Source organism: Fulmarus glacialis, unplaced genomic scaffold, assembly GCF_000690835.1.
Source record: "Fulmarus glacialis isolate BGI_N327 unplaced genomic scaffold, ASM69083v1 scaffold6981, whole genome shotgun sequence".
NCBI classification, from domain to species: Eukaryota; Metazoa; Chordata; class Aves; order Procellariiformes; family Procellariidae; genus Fulmarus; species Fulmarus glacialis.
This window is the reverse complement of record NW_009192063.1, coordinates 56,504-73,126: the sequence shown is the minus strand read 5'-3', so window position 1 is coordinate 73,126 and position 16,623 is coordinate 56,504. Positions and strand designations below refer to the sequence as shown.

At 38.8% G+C, this 16,623-nt stretch overlaps 1 protein-coding gene across 1 annotated transcript in view; it reads right to left on the bottom strand.

Annotated features, from left to right (window-relative positions):
• Positions 1-615: 615 nt before the first annotated feature.
• LOC104083432 (phosphatidylinositol 3,4,5-trisphosphate-dependent Rac exchanger 1 protein-like) overlaps positions 616-16,623 on the bottom strand; it is a gene marked incomplete at its 5' end in the record, with an annotated part of 42,510 nt that continues 26,502 nt past the window's right edge. Inside the window, 6 exons of the mRNA XM_009586913.1 lie at positions 616-774; positions 4,280-4,429; positions 5,391-5,506; positions 8,968-9,080; positions 14,519-14,680; positions 15,408-15,605. Coding sequence (XP_009585208.1) covers positions 623-774; positions 4,280-4,429; positions 5,391-5,506; positions 8,968-9,080; positions 14,519-14,680; positions 15,408-15,605 — 891 coding nt within the window. The remainder of the gene's footprint in view (positions 775-4,279; positions 4,430-5,390; positions 5,507-8,967; positions 9,081-14,518; positions 14,681-15,407; positions 15,606-16,623) is intronic.

Below are 16,623 nucleotides of genomic sequence, written 5' to 3'. Positions count from 1 at the left end.
ATAGCCCCACTGCTACCATATCTAATCTCTGATCTGATTTGTCCACGGGGTCTCTCTTCTACTGCCTCATACGTGTCATTCTTAAGAATTATTTTGTAATATCTAGCCTGAGTGAAAGAGTTTTTTTCCAGCCAATAAAACCCCATACTTCTAACAAATGCATCAGGTCTCCTGATGCACAAAATTTCATTCCTGTCTGTTACATTGACAAACAGGAAACTTCTAAATTCAATCCTGAGACTTGGACAGTTCTGCTGGATTTAAGCATTTGCTTAAATCCTGGTAAGCATTTGCTTGTATACAAAAGAGGATACAGGTTAGGCCACCAACAGCCCTGAGCTTGTGGGAGTTAAGGTATTTTTTCTTATTCCTTTTGCTAATTTGAAACAGCTGTTATGAGTTACTGTACAACAGAATAAGCTGTCACTATACAGCCTGCGTATGGTGTAAAATAGAAATCAATGATTAAATTTTAATAAATCACAACTGTAATTGGGATTATGGCCTTTTCAATTTAGCTGCGTCAAAGCACATCTGATCTGACCTCACAATGCCATACCCAGAAAATCCAGAGTCCATTCTTTTAATTGGTATGAAAGGGCCTTTTCAATTCAAATGCCACTTACTTGCCAAGAAAGCACTTGGGAACAGTACTTAATTTTCTCCTCCTGTCTTTGATAAGGTTCACTTTCTTGCTCATCATCATTTGGTACAGCTTCTCTCCTTTCTCTGCAATCATGACATATGCATCCCTCTCCATTCCCAGTTTCAAACCTGGAATACAAAGCAGAAATTCCTTCAGATCCTCAACATCAGATAAAGTGTTTGCTCAAAGTCAAAAGCTGAGGCCAAACAGACAAAGTGGTAGAAACACAAAAATTAACTGCTTTATTTTCCAAATAAGGAGGAAATTGGGTCATTTATTTATCTGAGTACAAAACTGTCATTGGTGAGTTTAGCACCAACAAGATGCTTGCAGCTTTTCTTCTCCATTTTAAAAAGTAGCTTTAAACTTATGGTTACATTACATCACACAAAGTAGCATGGTTTACAGAACATGGAGAAGTTCCAAACAAAGCAAGATAAAACATACACCTTCTGAAACTGATTTCCTGTTGCAATTTCACTTTTGACCCTGAAATAACTGTCAGCATAAGACTTGTTCAAGGCAGCTAAAAGCAGATGACATTTTGAGTGTTCTATTACTTGAAGCCAAAAATACAAAACTGCTGAAATCAAATTCACATCCTTAAATAAATCAAAACTAAACAGGAACATTATTTTCTCATCCTTTCTTAATTAGCCTATTTATTAATACCTCAGGCTAAAAATACAGTTTGACAATCATATTATCCAGTCAATGAAAGAAATACTGAATGATTTAAGGAATGATAGATAATTGAATATAGAGAAAATTTCACATTCACTTTGTATGAATTTGCACATAGCTGACATTAACTTGAAAATTGCTACAGTCAGGAGGATGATCTCTGAAAACAATAGGTGTCTATGTTACAACTATCATCATAACTGGCATTTTCTGGCACTCTTCCCTTTAGATCTGCAAATTGCTTTAGGAGGACAGCACGTGAGAAAAGCTGTTTTGCTGCTGTAGATGTTTTGTCTCTTCTAGCCTTAACATATAATTTTGTTTTCTGGCTATGTTATTCTAGAACTTGCAAATCTAGGCAACTCTGGAGTCCAAAACAGAGGCACAGATCTTAGACATCTCTAAGATTAGCTTGAAAACAAGCAGCCTGAATTGTACTTAAGTGCCTAATTTTTACAAAGATTGACATTAGGCAGAATTAAGTGATCAGTGTAAGGCTAGAAAATGAAAACTGTACATTCTTTGGGAAGAGCAGTTCACCCTAACTGAACATAAATCCTGTTGCTTTATGGTAAGATACTGAAATGAATTAGTAGTCATGTGTCATCAGAGCTGCTTTCTAGCTTTTTGAAAACACTTAATGCATTTGTTTTAGAGGCTTGAAATGCACGTTCCAGAAATTAGACTTGCACACAACATTTTGTCTTTCAAATACAGTATTTCTTTCATGTGTCCAATATCTGGCTAAAGGTTTTGGCTCCGCCGTTAGGCTTATTGCCGTTACTCTTCCATCCTCTTCTTCCCTCAGTACTGTGATCCAATTCAATGCGAATGCTGACACGTGTAGCCGAGGCTAATTTGCAACGTGAACTTGTGATAGAAAACAGCCTGTGTAATAGTATACATGTTTCCTGCTGGTCTTGCATCACTGAATTCCCCAGGCTCTGATGTAAATGGCAGATTGGAATGCATATTCTACCCAACTCATCCTACAGAATTGGGAATCTCACCAAGCTTTCTAATCCAAACACTGATATCTCTCTGACTTTGCAAGTACTCTGATCCAAAGGAGATTTTCCAATAAAGCCTGGAATGTCTGCCACAATATCTATGCTTATCCCGAGTGCCTGTCATCGGCTGCCACATCATAAAACTATATGACAAAAAGCATCAGAAAAACCCCACTCTTACTAGCCATGCTGCATGGAAAACTTTGAGAAACTTTCTATTAAGGAATAGTTCTTTTCCCTTCCTAATACTTATTTCAGTCACTTCCCCATATTCTCAAGATCCCTGTTTATATATGGTCTGTTTTTCTAGCCCTGTCTTTTTACTTCTTATTGAACCTTTTCTCTCCTCACATTTTACCTGTTGCACAGGAAATTCTGGAGAGCACTAGTAACCTCACAAAGCGAAAACTCACTGTGAAATGGAGGCTCACTGGATCTTTGAGAGATATAATTTAGCACTCTGAGGAAAGAGCCAAGAAGTGTATTTTATTAAGAAAATATATCATGTAGAAGATCAGAATCCTTATAGTAGAGTGGGATGCATAACTCACCAATGAGCACAGATCACCAGCTCAGAATGGTAAAACACTTCCTTTTAATAAAAAAAGAAAACCCCTAACCAAAAACAAAAAACCACCAAAAACAAAAAACCAAAACCAATCAAACAAAAAACCAAAACAAACAAACAAACAAACAACAACAAAACCCCACAAAACTGATTCTCTCTGTTGCCTTCAGGTAGTTCTTTTGAATTTACACCATGCCCAATCTACATTTTGAAGGTAGTATCCTTGCTATTATCAAAAGGTGTATTGGGGTTTATATACGTTAAGGTATGTTAGAAATGTTCTATATTCTATGGTAACAAATAACACTGCAATGTGCATTGTGTTTAGCAGATTAAATGCAAAGCATTGTAACATAAAACCTAAGGTTTGGATTTCAAAGGACATTAAATGATTTAGAGTCTCTGCTTTCATTAAACTTCAGTGACAGATCTGTTATTTTCTTAAAATACTTTAAAAATCTAAAGCATTATTGCTTAGCAAGTACAAGTTCTGAAAACACACTACTAAAAAAGGGTTTCAGACTGACCTCTTTCAATATTAGCAATAGATGAGCAATTACATCTTTACTGAAGTTGCGTGTGCAGAGAACACACTTCTGAAAGTCAAGTCAGGTACAGAATGTTTTAAAATAAGTGTCATTTCCTCTGGCAATCAGCTATTATTTTTCCCATTGAGCAAACAGGGAAGCAGGTTCACTTGTGAAAGACAGTTCTGACTTTTAAAGGAACTCAGAGCTTCTATCATCCACCCTGATTCACGGCTTTGTGAGCTTGCTTCTATTGTACAACACTGTTTCAAGATAAGCTTAGTTTTTGTTTCATTCCACAAGAAAAGACAAAAGTGACAAGCATCTGCATACATTTGTCACTGTTCTCAGTCTAAGCGTAGTATTTCTAGAGTTTTTCTCCATGAACTGTTCTGTTTATTTCAAGATCATGGAGGCCGAGTTTGTGAGAATGAGTTCGTGTCGTTGCCTTGGGGAAAAAGGCTGCACGCTGGATTTTCTTCTTTCCTTTTACTGATAAATACAAATACAATTTTATTTTATTTACAGACAAAAGACAAAAAAATGAAATTGATTAAATGTCATTTTTTCACAGCAATTCAATGCATCAGAGAAACTGACTGTAGCAAATAAAAATATTTTATAAATATACTGACACAAGTCCATAAAAACCCCAGGGTACACATCCAGAAATATTTGTTTTCAATCACTTGCTTTTCTTTGTCGTTAAGGATAGATTTTAATTTTGCCCATGGAGGAAAAACTGCAACCTTTTCTTTTTCTCTCAGATACTTATACATGCATACACATTTCTCCTTTGTACACAAGTTCATTCAGTGCATTAGAAAATACATTATTCACTTACTCTCTCTCTGTTCCCTTTCCTTGATTATAGCATCCAGCCATTTCTGTTTGTCCTCTGCAGTCTTGGCCATACAGACAAACCACTTGTTTTTGGCTGTGTTGTGTATCTTCCAGCCATTTGTCACAGTGTAGCCGTTGCTGTGGTAATCTGCTGTAAAAACCCAAAACACAATGCACACAGTGAATAGAAGGCCTGCTACTTTAATCAAATCAATGTGGGACACCTCAATTAAAATTTTCTTCTTTGAAGAGCTTGATTTCTGGAGGTGTTCCTCATGCATCAGTCTTACTGACTATCCGTGTGACTGGTTGTTACTTACCACTCTGAAAGTACAAATATTAATAGAAGTATCCATGGCTAGGCTGTTCAACTGACTGAATGTTTCAGTCCTAAGAACGACAATTTGCCATTTCACCTCAGAAGAACTAAAATATTTTAAATACAATGACATCAGTGAAAAAGCCTATAATGTTTGTTCAGGTTATTTGTTCTGAACTTTCTGGGGACATGCTAACTTCTTGCACTGTAAGGATTTTTGTCCATAGGACATGGGAAATCTTTAAATGTCAACTGTTTAAAGGACATAATATTAATTTCTGACTTATTACAATAGGAGCAGGGGCTTTGTTGTGGATGAAATCAGAAACCCATCCAGTCTTCCTGCCTGTGTCAGAACACAAGAATCACAACACAACTGCATTCCCGTATTTCGTTCATGGCCACATTCCATGCTACTGATTTGATGTTAAGACTAATATTTGGTAGTATTCTAAATCAGAAGAAGATCCACAAGTTCTGTTATTATAGCTGTAACGGCTTAAGATGTAAGAAAAGAAAGGATGAAAGAAGATAAAGTATCTTTTACTAAATTAACTTGGATTAGGAGAAAAAATAGACAAGCTTCAGGGTACACAAACTCTCTATAAGGTCATTTCAGAATGAAGGACTAGTGCCTGAAAATATGTCCGTCTTTCAACTACATAAGTTGGTCTAATACGAAGGCATCAGAAGTTACATAGCTTACTTAAGCTTTCATCAAGTACTTTTGTACCAATTTTCAACACAAGATCTGGACTGCTGTGTTGTTAAAAGACAGTATTTTGTCTCTTACCTGTTCCATCTTCCACATTCTCCACCTCCATGACTTCTGTATTTATTCGGCCCCTGAAGATATACAGGGACCCGTTGATTGACTTTGTTCGTTTAGATGTTTTTTTCCCAGTAACTCTGCAATTGGGATTTAGACTGTTAGCAACACATAAGCAAATAGTGTAACATATATATGCATAAATCAATCTGAGATATGATTATTAAAAAAGGATTCCAATATAGTGTTTTGTGGTATTTGACCATGTCTCTGATTTTAAATAATTGGAATACTCAATCAGCTCACAAAGATAAGCGTACAACAGTGTCAGCAAGCGATAAAAAGCTTATTTTGCCAGATTATGTGAAGATTCGAATGCCTTCAAGATTTACATTCTTGATAACTAACTGATTGAAATGCCAGCACAACTCAACCGCACGTGGCTTTGGGATGAAAACTGCAATATCGCCTGACACAATGTTACATTTGTCTCCTTTGTCTGCCTAAAGCTTTGATAAATTTGTGGTATGTGTACCAAGTTTCAAATATGAAATGAAACACGTAAAGAGGCTAGTGTCACATGGTCTGTCATATGTGTGTTAAATATCATTGTATGCAGCATTGTGAAGGTGCTGCTGTGGTGATTTTGCACTAAAGTTTACATCCTTATCCATAAGCTTTATAGTATCTCTGTTGAAGTGTCTTATAAAAAATTTCAGGAAAGTACTTTTCTTGCTAGTTACGTTCTGATTTTTATGTCTAGAATAGGTTTAAAACTATCCAACTGACACCTGCTGAGCTTTAATATCTAAGAACAACCCTGCTATGTGAACCAAAACACAACTGGTCAAATGATCATCATTTGAGATGGCAGGTGTCCAAACTCTGTACAGTGAAAGGATTGCTGTGGCAACTTGCCAAGAGCTCATAAGATTCAAGGAATATTGCAATAAAAAACAGCTGGGGCGAAAATTTCTGTCAAAGTGAAATATCTATGATAAACTGAGGTGAGAGGAGAATCACCAAGTTTTTCTGAACGATTTTTCCTTTTACAACTAGCTTTAGTCACAAATACACCTTTAGTGATGACCATATATTTACATCCAATCAGACTGACAGGGACTGAGATCTTGGAACTATTAGATCATTTCCTAAAGACGACTGTTGGAGTCAAAAGAAAAGCCGTCCTGGCAGCCTTAGTGAAACCTTTAAATACTCAGCCCATTTCCCCACATGAAACATACTGTTCCTGACATCAGGATCCAATTTAAACAGCAGTCTATGATCCTGCTAAAAACACAAAACAATACTCAGCCCTGAAAAACTATGTCATCAGTTTGTCAGACTTCCCTAAGCTTCTGCAAAAGATGAGATTGCAGTCTTAGATCTAAAATCACAGATCTAATTCTGATTCTAAACACATCTTAAATTGGCCTCAACAACACTACTCCTAATTTATGCTGTTGTGAAAAGATTATAGAATCATAGAATTCTATGATTCTATGATAGATATGATGCCCAAATTCAAATGGCTGCATTGTTGACTACTTATCAAACATTGAGGCCTGAATTCTGATTGCACTTTTCAATCAAGAAAAACTCCAGTGACTTCTACAAGATAAGCATAGCATAAGGGAGATAAGAACCAAGTCATTCAATTTCAAATTAGGAACACACACAGGCAGGTTTTGGCTTGTTGCGTTTTTTTTGGTGGTGGTGTTTTTTTTTTTCCCCCCCTCCAAAATCTGTGTCCCACTAACATGTCAGTTATTTGTCAAGCAGCTGGCCAAATGATCACACCAGCACAACTGGATAGGTATTCATTTCCATCCTGGACTAATTATAAACAGCAGCTAGACAGGAGAAATACCCAAAATTAAAGTTGCTCAGCAATCCCTAAATATATCTTTTACATTAGGTAATTCCCAGAAGACTTAATAAAATATTGTACTCTTTAATGGAAATCAGTTCAATGGAAATCATTTCATCAGTTCAAGCTACATTATTAGACAAAGATAAACAATATCGATCCTTTGGGAAAATCAAAGTGTTACAGCAGCCTCCTCCAAAGTCAAGCCAAACTACAGAGTAGCTCAGTAATATCTCCTGTACAAAAACAGAGAGTTGCTTAAAAAGCAGTAGAACATTTTGTTTTCTAAATCTTAGTATTCCGGGAAAAATGCCTGGACAGCGCGGGAGGGGCTAGGTTAACCTGAACTACAAAGGGGACTAGAAAACCAGTTTCTAAGAGCTCTGAAGAAGTAAAAGATCAGATATCAAATTGATTTTTTTTTTTTTTTTTGGTAAGGAATCGTTTTCTGTTAGAAGACACACAGATTTCTGAACTCTGTTTCATATGGAAGTTTGGATTTTGACAAATCTGGTGAAGTATCAAAATGAAATGTTTCATCTTCCTTGCTTCGTTTCAGCAGAATCAGAATGCTTCAGTTAGATAATATTAAAAACCATGTAAGATTGAATTCTGTAAATTTTTTTCAATTTAATTTCAATGTTTATATTACATTCTAATAATTTCTAATGTAGATTTCACCTAATAATTTGTATTTATCTTGTATAGTTTCAGCATTATCCACACAAAAAGTCTGAACATTACTGAAATTATTTTTTCCCAGCTTAATGGCTCCAAAATTTCCATTGAACAAAAAACTGGGAAATAAACCCAAATTTTGAGATATAAGAATTTTCTTTGGAGAGAACACTCTGGTTTTTCAGAATTTCTAACTGGGTTGGCCATTCTACTTGGCAATCACCAGTAAAGAGGTAGAACTTGAAGAAGGGGGAGGATATTACAGGAAAGGGAGTAGGAGCAGAATCTGGAGTGTAGACAACGCATTGTAAATTCAGAAAAGACCAAGCCATGAGAGTGAGACTGGAGCTCTGAAGGTGAAAAGCTTAAGAACTGAAATACAGTATAATTGCTGCAGAAGCAAATTGCCCTCCACACTGCCAACGCTATTTTAATAATAAGCAGTAGGTGTTAATAATGCTTAACTTTTGTAAGGTGGAATGATGCAAAAATTGTTACTAGGATAAGAAAGGAAGACAATGCACAGAACACGTGGGCTGCAAATGCTGAACAGCAACTTGCTAGTCTTCATCTCTTCCTCACTCCTCTGTGCCCTGCATCTATTTAATGTTTTCTTAGTTTTCCACTTTCCCCTTTCTTGGCTTTATATCATTTTTCACGTCACCCTTTTCTGCTTGGAATAACCTCACAATAAAAGTTGGCAAGGCCTCCTTCTTCACATCACTCCTGGAGACCTATCTGCTCTGGGAAGCTTTCCAGCTGTAAGAACTCACTCTGTGTTTTTTCTGCACTGTATCAACTTCTGTCTTTGGATTGTGCACTTCGCAGGGTGGGGACCCCATTACTGTCTGGCATATTTATCCTACCATATAGTGACTTCTTTCTCATATAGTCTAAGTAATAGCAATAGTCAAGATCAGGGGAAAGTCACACCTGTGACTCAGCCCTACAGAGCAACAAGGAATACAGTGAGTGATCAGTAATTATTATACTTTCTACTTAGAAAACTTCTGAATGGTCCCATTATAAAACCATAAAGACAGAGGGACTCACCTGGATTTCCTCTTGCAATAGACCAGTAGATTATCGAATAGAAAGAACTCTGAGATTTTTAACAAAGTCCCTTGGAGCAAGAGCTGTGTGCAGATATCTGTCAGATTTGACCCCTGAAACATAGAAAAGAGCTATTCTTTATTTTTAACTTTTTGTGTCTGTGCACAATGAAGGATTTTTACCAAAACGTTATTTTATCTGCATGTCATTAAACTGTGAAATAACTGATGCACTCATAAGGAGGAAGTCCTCAATTTCTTAATGTGGCTAAACACATCATGTTTTCTCTGGATTACAAATATTTTTCTGGAGTCCTCAAACACTACAATAAATCTTCCTTATTAAACTCCAGGAGACTTTTTCCTGAATAAATCTTTCACTCTCAAAGCAGCTGTATTGTGAGTCTCTCAAGACCATTAGTCTTCCCTTCATACCCTGAGCTATCATTGCAAATATCACAAGTGATGGTTTTAGGAATGCTTTATAAAAGAATAATGGTATTTCCCCAACATTGTAGCTCTGATACTGACATACATCACTATTAACCATCTCTCTGCAAAATCATCTCAGTGGTGATATGTCTCTCCAACTCTTTTGTTATAAGTATATGCAGGTGCTCTCCTTTTCTGGTGTTCTAATAAACACATGCGAGTTAGAAACGTAGCTATGAAAATCAGAGGTTGGGTCCTGGACACCGTGCCAGCTGCTATGTGCAAGCCATTATATGCACTAGACAGCCATAGAGATAACTGAGCTTGGTGCTCAAGACACTTTAGCCTATGAGGACGCCCGGAAGCTGAAAACCACAGCAGATCCCTCTAAACCATTCACTCCCCAAACTGTTACTCAGATTATTCCTAGGAAAAGCGATCAACAGTCCTTTAAATGGGGCCTTTCAGCACCAAAGCAGTTGGGCCCAAATAAAAAACAACTATAGGACTGTCCCAGGTTGCTCTCAGGACAGGCAAACTCTAAGTGTCCCCACATTCTGAATGCACACAGTTGGGAATCTACTCCTGAGCTGTTCCATTGACCAAACAAGATGGTTTGGCTAAATCTTAGGCACTAGCTTTAAATTCCTTGATCTAGTATTACTTCGAAGGTACAAGAGCATCCTATCAATAAAGGTCCCTTTTCAGAAAAACACCCTGAGGCATTGGAAACATTTACCACCCAGTTCTGGATCACATATTAGTTTTTGCATTTCTCTTTGAGTTGGAAGGAAGAACAACTTAGGATAATGGTAACTTCCTTCCATGGTCAGCATGCAGATGAGAAAGTAAATTAGATTATATGATCCACTGCCTTGAGTCTTACTGGAAAAGAGAACTGACTTCGGATTGCAAGACACTCATTATTAACCAAACTGCTTGATTTCCAAAGGTCCATTAACCCTATACTCAAAAATAATAGAAAAATTTTGTAAAACACAATTCATCTCACTTAAAGCAACTGAAGACATCTCTGTGCACAGGCATGAAATCCAGCTCCATCTAGAAAGTCACCCCAGAAGGATTTGTCTGAATGATTTTAGACATTGCATGACTGATTAGCTTTTTGGTTTGGGTTTTTTTTTGAGGAAGGTACAGTCTGCTGCCATCATGCTATTCAGGGGAAATCACTGAATTGAAATCAGCCTTTCTAAATGCAATGCAGTCATTCTAAAGGTGTGAATGAAGCTCTGACTACACCATTTTCTAAATCAAACCTGGCCAGCTGTGCTGTCCATGTCTTGCTTTTAGTTAACAAGGAAGCAGCTATTCTTTAAAGGCTGCCAAGTATGCAGCACCAATTTGTATGTTCCACATATGTGTTTCTATACATTCTAGATAGAATGATGCAGGAAATAGCTAGATGCAATAGTTCCATCTGTTGTCCTGATATGTTTTTATTTTCTTGATCATTCTATAGAAAGAGTTAATACATGTCCAGAAATGAGTACTTATTATTCTGAAAATGACTTGTTACTATCTCCAGGAGAAATCACTATATCTCAGAATTATGACCCCAAAGGCCTACTAGCACATACACAAATAGGAACAGAACCAACTGACTGTACAACATAAAAGCATGCTCCTCATGTGGTTTGCCCATGGAGAAATCAAGGCTTCAGAGCACCTCAACATCAAGTACTTAATTTTCCGAAAGATACCCAAAGAAGCAAAAGCAATGAGCACAGTGACGTCACTAATTGGAGTCAATCTTTTACCGACACAGGAATCAGTGGGTAAAATTATCTGGCCTATTTTGTGCAGGAAGTGAAAACAAATGATTGCAACAGTTGCTTCTCGCCCTAAAATCTAAGAATCTTTATTTTTCCATCAGACCCATCATGATGGTATCTAAACACTGTTGATGCATTTCCTGTTTGCTGTTCACCTAGCTACTTCCCATTTATACCAATTTGAGAGGTTTTTCAACAGTAAGAAACAGAGTAAAAAGATTTATTTGATGTTTTCAGAGACAACACAGGATTTCTCACCTTTCTAAGTGCGACTAAGCTGCGGGGGAGCCGGGGGCGGGGGGAGAAAAAGAAAACATCATAGCTGGTGGAATTGCAAATTACACACAATTATAAAATGATTGATCTACCTAAGCACTAACACGTATCTTACAACTCATGCTGTTCTGCGATGGGGGTTTTGCTTCCCTATGCATTTCAGACTGGGAGAATTTGAGGATATGTAGCAATTGTTCAGTAAAAATAATTCACAAGGACTCATGAGGAGGAGCTCTCCCCACAGAAAAATCAATATAAAATTAATAGAAACAGCATATTAACTTGTTCTTCACTAAGCAAACAAAAACATTGTATATAAAAGTTGGTCTTATCATGCATCCTCTACTTTTCTTTCCCCTTTTTTTTAAACTAATCTCTGTTTCCCAGAAGGATTAACCAGAATCAAATTGACCTGCCTGAGACTAATCCATAACATACATCTACATGGATTCTGTGCATTCCAAAAGAATGAAACTGAGCAGAGCTCATTTTGATGAGCAGACCTCTGATTAAGCTGCAGGCCTTCAGCGGCTTCCCAGACTTGGCCTACTTTAACATGTCCTCTCATTATAATCTGTCTCAGAAAGTGACTGACAGGATGATGCCAGTATATGCTCAGTGTATGATAGTGATAGTTGTATTAGAGAGGGAGACACAGATTGGTGGGTGGAGATGTTGAAGAAAAAATGTTGAACTGAGGAAAATGCTCTAAAAAACAACTACTGCTCTTAGTGAAGTTACAGATGACTCTCAAGAGCAAGAAGAAGAGACACCGCAGAAGCAAAACGATGTTACGTTGTTCTTCATGTTGGAAATATTGAGGGTGGCACTGATGGCAATAGGATGAAGATCAGACCAGGGATAGTCCATTGGGACAGTTGGAAGGAAGTGCAAAGTCATAGAAACCAGTGAAACTGCTGGTTTGGTTAAACCAAAACATTAGACAAGGTGGAGCCTGTTCCAAATAATGCGAACAAATAAACGCCCAACTTCATGTTGGGCTGCTTGCACACTCCCCAGATTCAGGCTACATCCCTTATAATTGTAAAATACTTGGTCACAAGTAAGCTGATCTTCACTCCTTTTTGACAATCTAGATGCCTTGGATTAAAACAGTTGGAAGCTGTAGGCCTTGTCAAATTAGCATGTATGGTTTATAATCACATATACAGGGCACCAGTGTTTCAGAATCCATATCCATGCTAACAGAAAAGGGAAATTTTCTATTTCGTAGGAGAGATTGCCATCAGATAAACTAAAAATAGGCATAAACTTGCCTTACAGACTTCCTCCTACAGCCAGCTGTGTGGCTTATATTATTGCTAAGCTAAAAATTTATTTAATTCAGCAATTGCAGCTTTCCATAGATAGAAGTTAGGAACCCTTCTCATTAGGAATAAACTGTGAAATACATCTGAAAGAACCAAAAGCAGTTGTTTACAAACACAGCACTTTACTCTAGAGTCATAATTTACAAGACCCCTAGCACTGTGGAAACCCAAGATAGGAAACTGTCAATCAGTTTCAAACTTCTTTACATGTACAGAAGAAAAAAATGCCATCATGTTGAGCATTGGCGTATATCTGTGATGTATAAAGCTAGTTTTCCTGCTTTTAATATGCCACTAGAATAATTTAGAAATGTTCCACAGCTTACTGGGAAGGAAAAACACTTCTTCCTTTTTGAAATTTTGAGCTAAGTGACCTAGGTGACTTTGTTACAAAGCAGTATATATAAACAAATCTGAAAGGGTTTTCAGTCCCAGAATGTTGCTGTAGATATGTTAAATCCTAAAAAAAACCTGCAATAAGTTTGGATACCACTTCATTTATGGCATCATGGACACTTTAATAGTCATGCTTCAGGCTCCAGAGTTCAAACCATGCCCTTGTCTGGATGACCCATGAGTTGCATTGAACCTGAAATGGTTTTAACTGTTTCTAGAAGTCTTGCTATATAGAACATTATATGACTTTGTTTGCTGAGCTTGCTATCCAAAAAATACACAGCTGGCTATCTGGGTTGTTCTCACGTCTTTAGCTGGATGCCAAGAACATCCTTCAGGGAAAAAATGAGCAAGGTTTAAAACATACACGAAAGATAAAAAACAACCCAAAAGAGAGTCATGGAGAGCACCCAAGAGTCCGAACATGAGGAAGTTTACATGACCTCTAACAAAATGTCCTCAGCTAAGAAATCCTCAGCTGGCAATGATCAGCCTCGACATTTTAAATGTCAGTCTCACTAAACGCCGACGCCATTCTCTCCATGAGACCATTTAACACCACTGACTCCCTATAGTGCACCTCCCAGAGGCTTCCAGCTCCACTGATTCAAGGACCTCAACTAACATCATCACAAGATAAGCTGCCAACCCTTTGCACACCATCCTAACTTCCCAGTATTTCTACTGAGTGGCTCTTTTTCCAGATTCCCTTTTCCCCCAAGCTTCACATTCTAGTTTTCTCCCTCTCTTATTTTTCTCCCTTCCATAGTAAATGCTTCTACCTACACAGATTGACCTACTGAAAAACACATCACTAGAAACACATCCATGGGTAACTTAACTAGAGCAAACACAAATATACCAGTTGCTTTCTAATCTAATGCTTGCTAATCTAACCTTTACCTTTTATACAGGAAATCTGTATGAAGCTAAGTAAGCTAACTTTCAAAGCTCCTGGAAAAACTAAAGGTTTGTAGGAATGGCAAGAGAAACTTCTGTTATTTAGACCAGTCCTGATTTCATCTTCTAGACCTATTTGACTTTCAAATGAGATCTGCCCATTTGAAGTTTCAGTCCATTCGAGCTCTAACACCTTTCTTTCTTTCATAATCCATTTGTTCTGCTACAATTTAGCAACAGCCTGCACACCCAAAATAAACACTAAGTTCTAAACTCGTCAGAGTGATGCCACCCACACCTTCAAGAGCATTCAAACATCACGTAAGAAACAGAAATCCCCGTACGCAGTATGAGTCACTAAACTTTAGCCCATTAAACTGTGTAGCGAACTGCCTCCAGGGAGCTTTCTAGTCCTACATCATACCTCCCATCCTTCAATGTGGGACTGCAACTGTTCAAGGGCTTCCAGTTTCTCCATCTGTCTCTTGGTCTCATTGATATTTGTGCAGACTGTCTTCATTGCCTGCAATGCGTTCTGGACAGCTGGGTGATCAGGATGCTTAGATGGAGTCCTCTTAGCTAATTCCTTCAAAAAAAAAGAAAAGAAAACATGCAATGTAAACTTAGAAGTGGCTCACGGAAAGGCACAAGCATTAGTGTGCAATCCCACAGGAAAATGCCAGAACCACTGCAAAATTAAAGAGAAGCTGTGGGCATCTTGTTGAAGAATGCTGTTCTCTGTTCTTCACCTGTGCAGGGTTGCCGTTTTATATGAATGCTGCTAAATAAATGAAGCCATCACTCATGTTAAATATACCAAATTAAGAGAGCTCAAGCCAAATACATTTTGCTGTGTCACATATGTTTGCTTCTAGTGTGAGCCAAGGCCAAATAAATTAAAAGATTACATAAAAAACACACTGTCCACTTCAAAGACATGCGATATACTCTTGTCCTAGCCATGGTCTAGATGCTATACCAGCCCCAGTGATGTGCATCCAGTATTCCAGTGATGCTGGATCGGGCCTCTTCAATCAGATAAACATTCTGCCCATAGCAGGTCTTATCAGGAACCAGTGGAGCTATGGAAATGGGGTTTTCTGTGAACTATGGCCTTATAGGAATAATGCTAGGCTATACACCCCCCCAGTACTTACAGAAATGATCAGGTGTACATTAATCCCAACCCACATGAAGCTTTAGGACCTAGGTTGTTTAGATCTATAACCAGCAGAAAAATGCAACCAAAGTGCAAATCAGATTTACCTAAGAGTGGAACTGCCATCATGAGAAGCCTTTCTCTTTCCACTGACCAAAGAGGGATTCCCGTGAGACACCTCTCCTAACTCAGATACCCCAGTGTATGGGGTGTCTGTACCCAGGGGCTGGCAGGAGGGCCGCAGGGGCCTCTGTGAGGAGAGGTGAGGGCTGCCCCGTGCCGGTTCCAGCCGGATCCGCAACAGACCCACAGCAGGACCCGGCTGAGCCCATCGGAGAAGCCGGTGGCATCTCTGTGAAAACAGAGAAGAAAGGGCAAAACATGGTAGGGCAGAGAGGAAAAATGTGAGAGAAACATCCCTGTGAGCACCAAGGCCTGAGAGGAAGGTGGGGAGGAGGCGCTCCAGCCCCTGGAGCAGGTATCTCCTTGCAGCCCATGGAGAGGACCATGAGGGAGCAGATATCCACACCGCAGCCTGTGGAGGACCTCACGCTGCAGCAGGTGGATATTCCCTGAAGGAACTGTGGCAGGTCGAGAGCCCATGCAGGAGCAGGTTCTCCTGACAGGAACTGCAGCCCATAAAGGACCCACACAGGACCAGGTTTATCCTAAAGAACAGCAGCCCCAGGAGAGCTCACGCTGGAGCAGAGAAAAGTGTGAGGATGAAGGAGCAGCAGAGAGGAAGTGTTACGTACTGACTGCAATCCCCCATTCCCCATACCCCCCTGCACCGCTCAGGGCTGGGGGGAAAGTAGAGTGAAGTTGAGCCTGGGGAAAACAGCGGAGACTGGAGGGAAGGTCGTTTTGTTTTTCACCAACCAAATACATTTTAATTGGCAATAAATCAAGTCAAGTCTGTTTTGCCTGTGATGGTAATTAGTAAGTGATCTCCCTGTCTTTATCTTGATCCACAAGCATTTTTTCATCTTATTTTCTCCCCCGACCCCATCAAATAGTAGGAGTGAGAGAGTGGCTGGGTGGGCAACCAGCAGCCGGCCAAGGTCAATACACCACGTGCAGATAAGCACCTATGGCTCTGTGCATGATGGGTCTGTGTGTCCAGAAATTGCAGGGAAATGCACTAGCCACAGCTGTCCCACGTTTTTGTGTGTCAGGAAGTATAATAATAATTTTATGAAGGAGGAAATTCATTTACAGAAGAGTAACTAACTTGTCCAATGACAAGTCATTTGCAGAACCAAGACTTTCTGGCACTCAGTTCAGTGTTTTAACCTCCACGACAGGCCCATGGTAAGTGGAGAGGGCTCCCCAAAAAGCAAAGTGGGAAAAAGTGTTGGAGTGGGAAAGAG